This window comes from Oncorhynchus kisutch, linkage group LG14 (assembly GCF_002021735.2).
Source record: "Oncorhynchus kisutch isolate 150728-3 linkage group LG14, Okis_V2, whole genome shotgun sequence".
Lineage (NCBI taxonomy): Eukaryota > Metazoa > Chordata > Actinopteri > Salmoniformes > Salmonidae > Oncorhynchus > Oncorhynchus kisutch.
The window spans coordinates 79,324,496-79,336,995 of NC_034187.2; the positions used below are offsets into that span (position 1 = coordinate 79,324,496).

At 47.6% G+C, this 12,500-nt stretch overlaps 1 protein-coding gene across 2 annotated transcripts in view; it reads left to right on the forward strand.

Moving 5' to 3' along the window:
* Positions 1-12,500, forward strand: part of LOC109879886 (sorting nexin-13) — a 63,288-nt gene that overhangs the window by 40,717 nt on the left and 10,071 nt on the right. For both annotated transcript variants that reach the window (XM_031789013.1, XM_031789014.1), the window contains exons 13-19: positions 206-396; positions 5,131-5,238; positions 7,793-7,925; positions 9,663-9,700; positions 10,728-10,797; positions 11,550-11,698; positions 12,316-12,423. In XM_031789013.1, the coding sequence (XP_031644873.1) occupies positions 206-396; positions 5,131-5,238; positions 7,793-7,925; positions 9,663-9,700; positions 10,728-10,797; positions 11,550-11,698; positions 12,316-12,423 (797 nt within the window). The remainder of the gene's footprint in view (positions 1-205; positions 397-5,130; positions 5,239-7,792; positions 7,926-9,662; positions 9,701-10,727; positions 10,798-11,549; positions 11,699-12,315; positions 12,424-12,500) is intronic.

The window sequence follows — 12,500 nt, forward strand, 5'->3', positions numbered from 1 at the left end:
GGGCCCAGGCAGAGCTGTTATTCTGGCTGACAGTGAAAGCCTACAGAGTAACAGCTGAGCCTGACCTCTAACCTTTGACCTCTACCCTCTCCTATAGACTACATGCTGGGGCCCAGGCAGAGCTGCTGTTCTGGCTGACAGTGAAGGGCTACAGAGTAACAGCGGAGTCTGACCTCTAACCTTTGACCTCTACCCTCTCCTATAGACTACATGCTGGTGGCTGGGGCCCAGGCAGAGCTGTTCTTCTGGCTGACAGTGGAGGGCTACAGAGTAACAGCCCAGCAACAACTAGAGGTGATGGAGGGATGGCAGAAGGATGGAAGGAAGGGAGGAGACACGAAAGGACTGCTGAAGGCTGCAGCACTAGGGGTGTATGAACAGTACTTATCTGATAAGGTAACACACACCGTCACACTCACACACACCGTCACACTCACACACACACTCACACACACACACTCACACACACACACACACACGGTCTCACTCTCACACACACACACACACACACACACACACACGGTCTCACTCACACACACACACACGGTCTCACTCACACACACACACATACACACATCGTCTCACTCACACACACACACATACACACATCGTCTCACTCACACACACACACATACACACATCGTCTCACTCACACACACACACACACACATCGTCTCACTCACACACACACACACACACACACATCGTCTCACTCACACACACACACACACACACACACACACACACACACACACATCGTCTCAGTCACACACACACACACACACACACACACACACACATCGTCTCAGTCACACACACACACACACATACACACACACATTGTCTCATTCCCACACACACACACACACACACACACACACACACACACACACACACACACACACACATTGCCCGCTTTGAGGACAATACAGTGCCACTGACACGGCCTGCAACGAAAACATGCGGTCTCTCCTTCACTGCAGCCGAAGTGAGTAAGACATTTAAACGTGTTAACCCTCGCAAGGCTGCAGGCCCAGACGGCATCCCCAGCCGCGCCCTCAGAGCATGCGCAGACCAGCTGGCCGGTGTGTTTACGGACATATTCAACCAATCCCTATACCAGTCTGCTGGTCCCACATGCTTCAAGAGGGCCACCATTGTTCCTGTTCCCAAGAAAGCTAAGGTAACTGAGCTAAACGACTACCGCCCCGTAGCACTCACATCCGTCATCATGAAGTGCTTTGAGAGACTAGTCAAGGACCATATCACCTCCACCCTACCTGACACCCTTGACCCACTCCAATTTGCTTACCGCCCAAATAGGTCCACAGACGATGCAATCTCAACCACACTGCACACTGCCCTAACCCATCTGGACAAGAGGAATACCTATGTGAGAATGCTGTTCATCGACTACAGCTCGGCATTCAACACCATAGTACCCTCCAAGCTCGTCATCAAGCTCGAGACCCTGGGTCTCGACCCCGCCCTGTGCAACTGGGTACTGGACTTCCTGACGGGCCGCCCCCAGGTGGTGAGGGTAGGCAACAACATCTCCTCCCCGCTGATCCTCAACACTGGGGCCCCACAAGGGTGCGTTCTGAGCCCTCTCCTGTACTCCCTGTTCACCCACGACTGCGTGGCCACGCACGCCTCCAACTCAATCATCAAGTTTGCGGACGACACAACAGTGGTAGGCTTGATTACCAACAACGACGAGACGGCCTACAGGGAGGAGGTGAGGGCCCTCGGAGTGTGGTGTCAGGAAAATAACCTCACACTCAACGTCAACAAAACTAAGGAGATGATTGTGGACTTCAGGAAACAGCAGAGGGAACACCCCCCCATCCACATCGATGGAACAGTAGTGGAGAGGGTAGCAAGTTTTAAGTTCCTCGGCATACACATCACAGACAAACTGAATTGGTCCACTCACACAGACAGCATCGTGAGGAAGGCGCAGCAGCGCCTCTTCAACCTCAGGAGGCTGAAGAAATTCGGCTTGTCACCAAAAGCACTCACAAACTTCTACAGATGCACAATCGAGAGCATCCTGGCGGGCTGTATCACCGCCTGGTATGGCAACTGCACCGCCCTCAACCGTAAGGCTCTCCAGAGGGTAGTGAGGTCTGCACAACGCATCACCGGGGGCAAACTACCTGCCCTCCAGGACACCTACACCACCCGATGCTACAGGAAGGCCATAAAGATCATCAAGGACATCAACCACCCGAGCCACTGCCTGTTCACCCCGCTGTCATCCAGAAGGCGAGGTCAGTACAGGTGCATCAAAGCTGGGACCGAGAGACTGAAAAACAGCTTCTATCTCAAGGCCATCAGACTGTTAAACAGCCACCACTAACATTGAGTGGCTACTGCCAACACACTGTCAATGCCACTGACTCTACTCCAGCCACTTTAATCATGGGAATTGATGGGAAATGATGTAAATATATCACTAGCCACTTTAAACAATGCTACCTTATATAATGTTACTTACCCTACATTATTCATCTCATATGCATACGTAGATACTGTACTCTATATCATCGACTGCATCCTTATGTAATACATGTATCACTAGCCACTTTAACTATGCCACTTGGTTTACATACTCATCTCATATGTATATACTGTACTCGATATCATCTACTGTATCTTGCCTATGCTGCTCTGTACCATCACTCATTCATATATCTTTATGTACATATTCTTTATCCCCTTACACTGTGTATAAGACAGTAGTTTTTTTTGGAATTGTTAGTTAGATTACTTGTTCGTTATTACTGCATTGTCGGAACTAGAAGCACAAGCATTTCGCTACACTCGCATTAACATCTGCTAACCATGTGTATGTGACAAATAAATTTGATTTGATTGTCTCACACACACACACACACACACACACACACACACACACACACACACGCACATAGTCACACACACACACACACACGCACATAGTCACACACACACACACACACGCACATAGTCACACACACACACACACACACACGCACATAGTCACACACACACACACACACGCACATAGTCACACACACACACACACACACGCACATAGTCACACACACGCACACACACACACGCACATAGTCACACACACACACACACGCACATAGTCACACACACACACACACACACACGCACATCGTCTCATTCACACACACACACACACACACGCACATCGTCTCATTCACACACACACACGCACATCGTCTCATTCACATGCACACACACTTTTACATAAAGGGATATTTCGGGATTTTAGCAATGAGGCCGTTAGTGCAATAGTCAGTATTAGATAGAACGTTGCGTCCCTGACTGCCTGTAGGGAAAACATGTGGTTACCTAGGTTACCCCATTAGCTCACAACAACAACAACAACAACTTTTGTCTACTTGTTTTAGTCAATTACAAAACTACATTTAAGAAAAGTACAACATGTTTAAAGATGACTTTTCAACATTGCCTGCTCCCGGGCTTTCTCACTACTTAGAAAAACGTTATTGTAGGGCTTCCCTCATGCCCCTTTTCATAACGATGCTAGCAGCCACTTGAGTGAGTTAGTGCTAGCTAGCTACCGACCACAACATTAAGCTAGCCAAGAACACAACAACACAAACAAACGGACTAAACAGCTACAAGTAATGAGTGGAGTTACGAAGGCCCTGTACTAAACAAGTTAAAAGTCTTACCTGTGATGAAATGTTTTCCACACACATAGCGACATGTAGACTACATGGATACCGAGTTCTTCTCATTTCCCACCGAGTAGCCTGAAGCCACAGGGCTCTTATTTCCCACTGAGTAGCCTGAAGCCACAGGGCTCTTATTTCCCACTGAGTAGCCTGAAGCCACAGGGCTCTTATTTCCCACTGAGTAGCCTGAAGCCACAGGGCTCTTCTTCTCATTTCCCACAGAGTAGCCTGAAGCCACAGGGCTCTTCTTCTCATTTCCCACAGAGTAGCCTGAAGCCACAGGGCTCTTCTTCTCATTTCCCACTGAGTAGCCTGAAGCCACAGGGCTCTTCTTCTCATTTCCCACTGAGTAGCCTGAAGCCACAGGGCTCTTCTTCTCATTTCCCACTGAGTAGCCTGAAGCCACAGGGCTCTTCTTCTCATTTCCCACTGAGTAGCCTGAAGCCACAGGGCTCTTCTTCTCATTTCCCACTGAGTAGCCTGAAGCCACAGGGCTCTTCTTCTCATTTCCCACTGAGTAGCCTGAAGCCACAGGGCTTTTCTTCTCATTTCCCACTGAGTAGCCTGAAGCCACAGGGCTCTTCTCATTTCCCACCGAGTAGCCTGAAGCCACAGGGCTCTTCTTCTCATTTCCCACCGAGTAGCCTGAAGCCACAGGGCTCTTCTTCTCATTTCCCACTGAGTAGCCTGAAGCCACAGGGCTCTTCTCATTTCCCACCGAGTAGCCTGAAGCCCCAGGGCTCTTCTCATTTCCCACCGAGTAGCCTGAAGCCACAGGGCTCTTCTCCCAGGCTCTATTTCCCACGGAGTAGCCTGAAGCCCCAGGGCTCTTCTCATTTCCCACCGAGTAGCCTGAAGCCACAGGGCTCTTCTCCCAGGCTCTATTTCCCACGGAGTAGCCTGAAGCCCCAGGGCTCTTCTCCCAGGCTCTATTTCCCACCGAGTAGCCTGAAGCCCCAGGGCTCTTCTCCCAGGCTCTATTTCCCTACGTGGGAGCGTTGCAAACCGTAGGTTGGCATTTATGACCTGGTCACATTGAACAAGCAGCTTATTTTCGGCATGTTTTGTTATTTCTGTAAAACAATCAACTGCGACGCTTTTCCTCTTTTACATTGGGGGTCAATAGGAAAGAATTTAGTTTTTTTGTGGCCGCGGTCGAGGGAATTCCTTATTATTATGTGAATACTGACTGGGACTATGGCTGGAAGTCGATGGGATACCCATAGATGCCCATAGATGCCCATAGATGCCCATAGACTTCCAGCCAATGAGCTAATTTCTTTCAAAAATGCACACAGAGACATAAAAATGGTACCCATGAGTTCATCTGACTCAATGGCAAAATCCTCAAGTGTCACTTAAACACACAAATTTTCTCTCAGTTGTATAATCTCTCTCCCTCTCTCTCCAGGCGTCCCCCAGGGTGCAGGTAGATGAGGCGTCTGTTCTCCAACTGGGAGAGAAGCTGCAGAAGGACAGCGACCCCACGCCAGAGATATTCGACGACATCCAGACCAAGGTGGGTTTGTATTTGATCTGTTTTTACGATCAACTGGAACAGCTACTGTAACCAGCATCTCTGAGATATTGGAGACCTTTGTACTTAATGTTTCATTGTCAATACAAATAAACTATTTGCGTGTTCTGACGTGTGTGTGTGTGTGTGTGTACCGTGTGTGTGTGTACCGTGTGTGTGTGTACCGTGTGTGTACCGTGTGTGTGTGTACCGTGTGTGTGTGTACCGTGTGTGTGTGTACCGTGTGTGTGTGTGTACCGTGTGTGTGTGTACCGTGTGTGTGTGTATGTATCCGTGTGTGTGTGTATGTATCCGTGTGTGTGTATGTATCCGTGTGTGTGTATGTACCGGTGTGTGTATGTACCCGTGTGTGTATGTATCCGTGTGTGTGTTTGTATGTACCTGTGTGTGTGTGTGCATGTACCTGTGTGTGTGTGTGCATGTACCTGTGTGTGTGTGTGTGTATGTATCCGTGTGTGTGTGTGTGTATCCGTGTGTGTGTGTGTGTATGTACCTGTGTGTGTGTGCATGTACCTGTGTGTGTGTATGTACCTGTGTGTGTGTGCATGTACCTGTGTGTGTGCATGTACCTGTGTGTGTGTGCATGTACCTGTGTGTGTGTGCATGTACCTGTGTGTGTGTGCATGTACCTGTGTGTGTGTGTGCATGTACCTGTGTGTGTGTGTGCATGTACCTGTGTGTGTGTGTACCTACCTGTGTGTGTGTGTGTGTACCTACCTGTGTGTACCTACCTGTGTGTGTGTGTACCTACCTGTGTGTGTACCTACCTGTGTGTGTGTGTACCTACCTGTGTGTGTATGTACCTGTGTGTGTGTATGTACCTGTGTGTGTGTGTGTGTGTGTGTATGTACCTGTGTGTGTGTGTGTGTGTATGTACCTGTGTGTGTGTATGTACCTGTGTGTGTATGTACCTGTGTGTATGTACCTGTGTGTGTGTGTGTGTGTGTGTATGTACCTGTGTGTGTGTGTGTATGTACCTGTGTGTGTGTGTGTGTGTGTATGTACCTGTGTGTGTGTATGTACCTGTGTGTGTGTGTGTGTGTATGTACCTGTGTGTGTGTGTGTATGTACCTGTGTGTGTATGTACCTGTGTGTGTGTGCATGTACCTGTGTGTGTGCATGTACCTGTGTGTGTGCATGTACCTGTGTGTGTGTGTGTGTGTGTGTGTGTGTGTGTGTGTGTGTGTGTATGTACCCGTGTGTGTGTGTATGTACCCGTGTGTGTGTGTGTGTATGTACCTGTGTGTGTGTGCATGTGCCTGTGTGTGTGTGCATGTACATGTGTGTGTACCTACCTGTGTGTGTATGTACATGTGTGTGTATGTACCTGTGTGTGTGTATGTACCTGTGTGTGTGTATGTACCTGTGTGTGTGTATGTACCTGTGTGTGTGCATGTACCTGTGTGTGTGCATGTACCTGTGTGTGTGTATGTACTTGTGTGTGTGCATGTACCTGTGTGTGTGCATGTACCTGTGTGTGTGTATGTACCTGTGTGTGTATGTGCCCGTGTGTGTGTGTATGTACCTGTGTGTGTATGTACCTGTGTGTGTATGTACCTGTGTGTGTGTATGTACCTGTGTGTGTGTGTATGTACCTGTGTGTGTGTGTGTGTATGTACCCGTGTGTGTATGTACCTGTGTGTGTATGTACCTGTGTGTGTATGTACCTGTGTGTTTATGTACCTGTGTGTGTATGTACCTGTGTGTATGTACCTGTGTGTGTATGTACCTGTGTGTGTATATGTACCCGTGTGTGTGTATGTACCTGTGTGTGTGTGTATGTACCCGTGTGTGTGTGTGTGTATGTACCCGTGTGTGTGTGTATGTACCGTGTGTGTGTGTATGTACCCGTGTGTGTGTGTATGTGCCCGTGTGTGTGTGTATGTACCTACCCGTGTGTGTGTGTGTATGTACCTACCCGTGTGTGTGTGTGTATGTACCTACCCGTGTGTGTGTGTGTATGTACCTACCCGTGTGTGTGTGTGTGTGTATGTACCTACCCGTGTGTGTGTGTGTGTGTGTATGTACCTACCCGTGTGTGTGTGTGTGTATGTACCTACCCGTGTGTGTGTGTGTATGTACCTACCCGTGTGTGTGTATGTACCTACCCGTGTGTGTGTATGTACCCGTGTGTGTGTATGTACCTGTGTGTGTGTGTGTGTACCCGTGTGTGTGTATGTACCTGTGTGTGTATTACCCGTGTGTGTGTATTACCCGTGTGTGTGTGCGTATGTACCCGTGTGTGTGTGTGTATGTACCCGTGTGTGTGTGTGTGTATGTACCCGTGTGTGTGTGTGTGTATGTACCCGTGTGTGTGTGTATGTACCCGTGTGTGTGTGTGTATGTACCCGTGTGTGTGTATGCACCCGTGTGTGTGTGTGTGTATGTACCCATGTGTGTGTGTGCGTGTATGTACCCGTGTGTGTGTGTGCGTGTATGTACCCGTGTGTGTATGTACCCGTGTGTGTGTGTGTATGTACCCGTGTGTGTGTGTGTGTGTATGTACCCCGTGTATGTGCCCGTGTGTGTCTTGCAGGTATATGACATGATGCTTCGTGATGAGAGGTTCTACCCGTCGTTCAGACAGAGTCCTCTCTACATCAGGATGTTAGCTGAGCTGGACATGCTCAAAGAACCCTCCTATAGAGGATCAGATGACGGAGACGGAGGTAAGTTCATCTTCTGTCTCGGTCTACGTTGTTAGCATAGCTTAACCCTGGGGTGTTACAATAAATTCCTGGAGGAGGGCCGAGTGGCTGTGGGTTTTCACTTCTCCCTTGTACTTGAATAATCAATTAAGGTCATTGATCAGTTAGGAGCTTCTCTCACCTGGTTGCCTAGGTCTTAATTGGACAAAAACATGAACACCCCCCCCCCCCCCCCCCCCCCACAGAAATTGAGATTGACACCATTCTCCATGACTGTGAAGAGTAACTATTGTCCTATATCAATTCAAGAGGATTTATTGGCCTGGGAAACATATGTAAACATTGCCAAAGCAAGTGAAATAGATTCTAAACAAAAGTGAAATAAACAATAAACATTACACTCACAAAAGTTAAAAAAGAATAAAGACATTTGAAATGTCATATGTCTATATACTGTCGTGGAAATTCTACACATGAAACACTCGATGTCAATCTTAAATGAATCATTCTTCACTATCAGATCGCTTGAGAGGTTCTAACCAACTCAATGCAAGTACGTCAGGAGCACTACCGGTGCAGTCCCGTTAGATCACTTATATACTGGTTACAGACACGTTACGTAGTGATGGTTCATAGGGTTGGTTCCGGCATGCGTCTCCTATCTTTACTTATGGAACATATTCTGGGCGTCCTGCCAAGATGGTCCTAAGGAGGAGGTCATGACCCCCCCCCCCCTCTTCATATCTTTACCAAGCACAGGCAGAAACCAATAATTATTTATGACACGAAGACAAGATGAACATTTTCAAGGCTGTCTCTTCACAAGATAACATTTTCCACCACATTAGTGTTGTAACAATGTGCAAATAGTTAAAGTACAAAAGGGAAAATAAATAAACATAAATATGGGTTGTATTTACAATGGTGTTTGTTCTTCACTGGTTGCCCTTTTCTTGTGGCAACAGGTCACAAATCTTGCTGCTGTGATGGCACACTGTGGGATTTCACCCAGTAGATATGGGAGTTTATCACAGTTGGGGATGTTTTCAAATCGTTGTGGGTTTGTTTTGTCTGAGGGAAATATGTCTCTCTAATATGATCATACATTTGGCAGGAGGTTGGGAAGTGCAGCTCAGTTACCACCTCATTTTGTGGGCATTGTGCAAATAGCCTGTCTTCTCTTGAGCCATGTCTGCCTTTCTCATTAGTGAGTCTGTACATAGCCAAAGATTTCCTTAAGTTTGGGTCAGTCACAGTGGTCAGGTATTCTGCCACTCTGTACTCTCTGTTAAGGGCCAGATAGCATTCTAGTTTGCTCTTTTTTTTGTTAATTCTTTCCAATGTGCCAAGTAATTATCTTTTAGTTTTCTCATGGTTTGGTTGGGTCTAATTGTGTTGCTGTCCTGGGGCTCTGTAGGGTGTGTTTGTGTTTGTGAACAGAGCCCCAGGACCAGCTTGCTTAGGTGACTCTTCTCCAGGTTCATCTCTCTGTAGGTGATGGCTTTGTTATGGAAGGTTTGGGAATCGCTTCCTTTTAGGTGGTTGTAGAATTTAACGGCTTTTTTCTGGATTTTGATAATTAGCGGGTATCGGCCTAATTCTGCTCTGCATGCATTATTTGGTGTTTTATGTTGTACACAGAGGATAATTTTACAGAATTCTACATAGTCTCTCAATTTGGTGTTTCTCCCATTTTTGTGAATTCTTGTTTGGTATCTTTAACTCCTTTCTTTTTCTCTCTCTTCTCTTCCACTTCAGAATCGTTCAATGGTTCTCCAACAGGAAGCATTAATCTGGTAAATCCTCATCAGACCCCGAGACACCAGTTGTCATTAACTACAGCCAGTCATAGTACTGTTACAACAGGTTTTACTGAACCCCTGCTGACGTTAACTACCCTGCTGACGTTAACTACCCTGCTGACGTTAACGACCCTGCTGACGTTAACGACCCTGCTGACGTTAACTACCCTGCAGACGTTAACTACCCTGCTTACCCTGCTGACGTTAACGACCCTGCTGACGTTAACGACCCTGCTGACGTTAACGACCCTGCTGACGTTAACGACCCTGCTGACGTTAACGACCCTGCTGACGTTAACGACCCTGCTGACGTTAACGACCCTGCTGACGTTAACGACCCTGCTGACGTTAACGACCCTGCTGACGTTAACGACCCTGCTGACGTTAACGACCCTGCTGACGTTAACGACCCTGCTGACGTTAACGACCCTGCTGACGTTAACGACCCTGCTGACGTTAACGACCCTGCTGACGTTAACGACCCTGCTGACGTTAACGACCCTGCTGACGTTAACGACCCTGCTGACGTTAACGACCCTGCTGACGTTAACGACCCTGCTGACGTTAACGACCCTGCTGACGTTAACGACCCTGCTGACGTTAACGACCCTGCTGACGTTAACGACCCTGCTGACGTTAACGACCCTGCTGACGTTAACGACCCTGCTGACGTTAACGACCCTGCTGACGTTAACGACCCTGCTGACGTTAACGACCCTGCTGACGTTAACGACCCTGCTGACGTTAACGACCCTGCTGACGTTAACGACCCTGCTGACGTTAACGACCCTGCTGACGTTAACGACCCTGCTGACGTTAACGACCCTGCTGACGTTAACGACCCTGCTGTGGAGGTGTTAACATTTAACACCAGTTAAGACTCTTTTTTTTATTTTTATGGTTGACTTTTACTGCAGAGGTCACAGTAGCAGGCAGTATCGCTGCTGTTGATTGGCCGTTAGTCCAAAGATTGGCAGTATCTCTGGTTCTGATTGGTTGTTTCTCTCTCCTCTGTTTACAGTCTCTGGATGACCTGTCGAACTCCTGCCATGATGACAATATACAGCTACACGCCTTCATCTCTGATACAGGTGGACGGACACACACACACACACACACACACGTGATATAATCTCCAGTCAGATCAGTGTATTGTCTGTGGTGTCGTGTGATTTATTGTAAACTAGTGTGTTACTGAAAGTAAACCAGCCATCCATGTTCTCTCACTTGCATGTGTGACTACTGACCACTAATGTGGTTTCATTCAGAGATGTGTGTGACTACTGACCACTAATGTGGTTTCATTCAGAGATGTGTGTGACTACTGACCACTAATGTGGTTTCATTCAGAGATGTGTGTGACTACTGACCACTAATGTGGTTTCATTCAGAGATGTGTGTGTGACTACTGACCACTAATGTGGTTTCACTCAGAGATGTGTGTGTGACTACTGACCACTAATGTGGTTTCACTCAGAGATGTGTGTGTGACTACTGACCACTAATGTGCTTTCACTCAGAGACGTGTGTGTGTGACTACTGACCACTAATGTGGTTTCACTCAGAGATGTGTGTGTGACTACTGACCACTAATGTGGTTTCACTCAGAGACATGTGTGTGTGACTACTGACCACTAATGTGCTTTCACTCAGAGATGTGTGTGTGACTACTGACCACTGTGGTTTCACTCAGAGACGTGTGTGTGACTACTGACCACTGTGGTTTCACTCAGAGACGTGTGTATGACTGTAGTAACCATCAGCTTGTATCACTTATCTCACCATCTCGTGTTGCTGTTACTTTTCCTTTCACACAATCACTATTCCATCACCATGTCTACAGGGGTGTGTAACGACCACGGCAAGACCTACGCCCTCTACGCCATCACTGTGTTGCGCCGTAACCACGACGGCAGCGAAGACTCCTGGAAGACCTACCGACGCTACTCTGACTTCCACGATTTCCACATGAGGATCACGGAGCAGGTGAAGGTAAATATGAGTGTGTGTGTGTGTGTGTTGGTGTGTGTTGGTGTTGGTGTGTGTGTGTGTGTGTTGGTGTGGGTTGGTGTGTGTGTGTGTTGGTGTGTGTCTGTGTGTTGGTGTGTGTGTGCTTATAGAAAAGGGCTTCTGACTACTAAGGTGTGTACATAGCCATGCCATCTTTCCATATCTACGGCATCTTCTGTGCCAGCATGGGCCTGCACCATTGAGGGCGATCTCCATTTTAAAGTAGTGCATTTATTCTTCTGCTTCTATAAGTGCAGTTTGTAAACTGAAAAGATGACTACTGCCACCTACTGTGCTGGAGGGTATATAGTCTGAATCGGTATGAAGTCAAAGCTAGGGATATACTGCCACCTGCAGTTATGGAATGTTTGCTCACAAGTGTAACTCATTGGCTGATCCCTCCTGATGACCTGGATGTAATTATGTGATTCTTCCTTAACCAATAGGAAGTCCCACCCAGTTGACTACTTCCAAAATGGTGAAATCCTCAATGGCGCTGCCCCACGCTAAAACAGACTTTTGTCTAAATGCGGCCTCCCTCCATCCTCTATGGGTGTGTTGTACTTCCATTTCGGGAACCTGTGTGTGTTGTGTTCCAGTTTGAGAATTTGACGGCGATCCTGAAGCTGCCGGGGAAGAAGACGTTCAACAACATGGACAGAGACTTCCTGGAGAGGAGGAAAAAGGACCTGAACTCGTACCTACAGGTAAGAGTGTGTCGAAGGGAGTGTGTCATGCCTTAAGTACGCCCGTTTGCTTGACTATAACCATTCCTCTGTTGTCT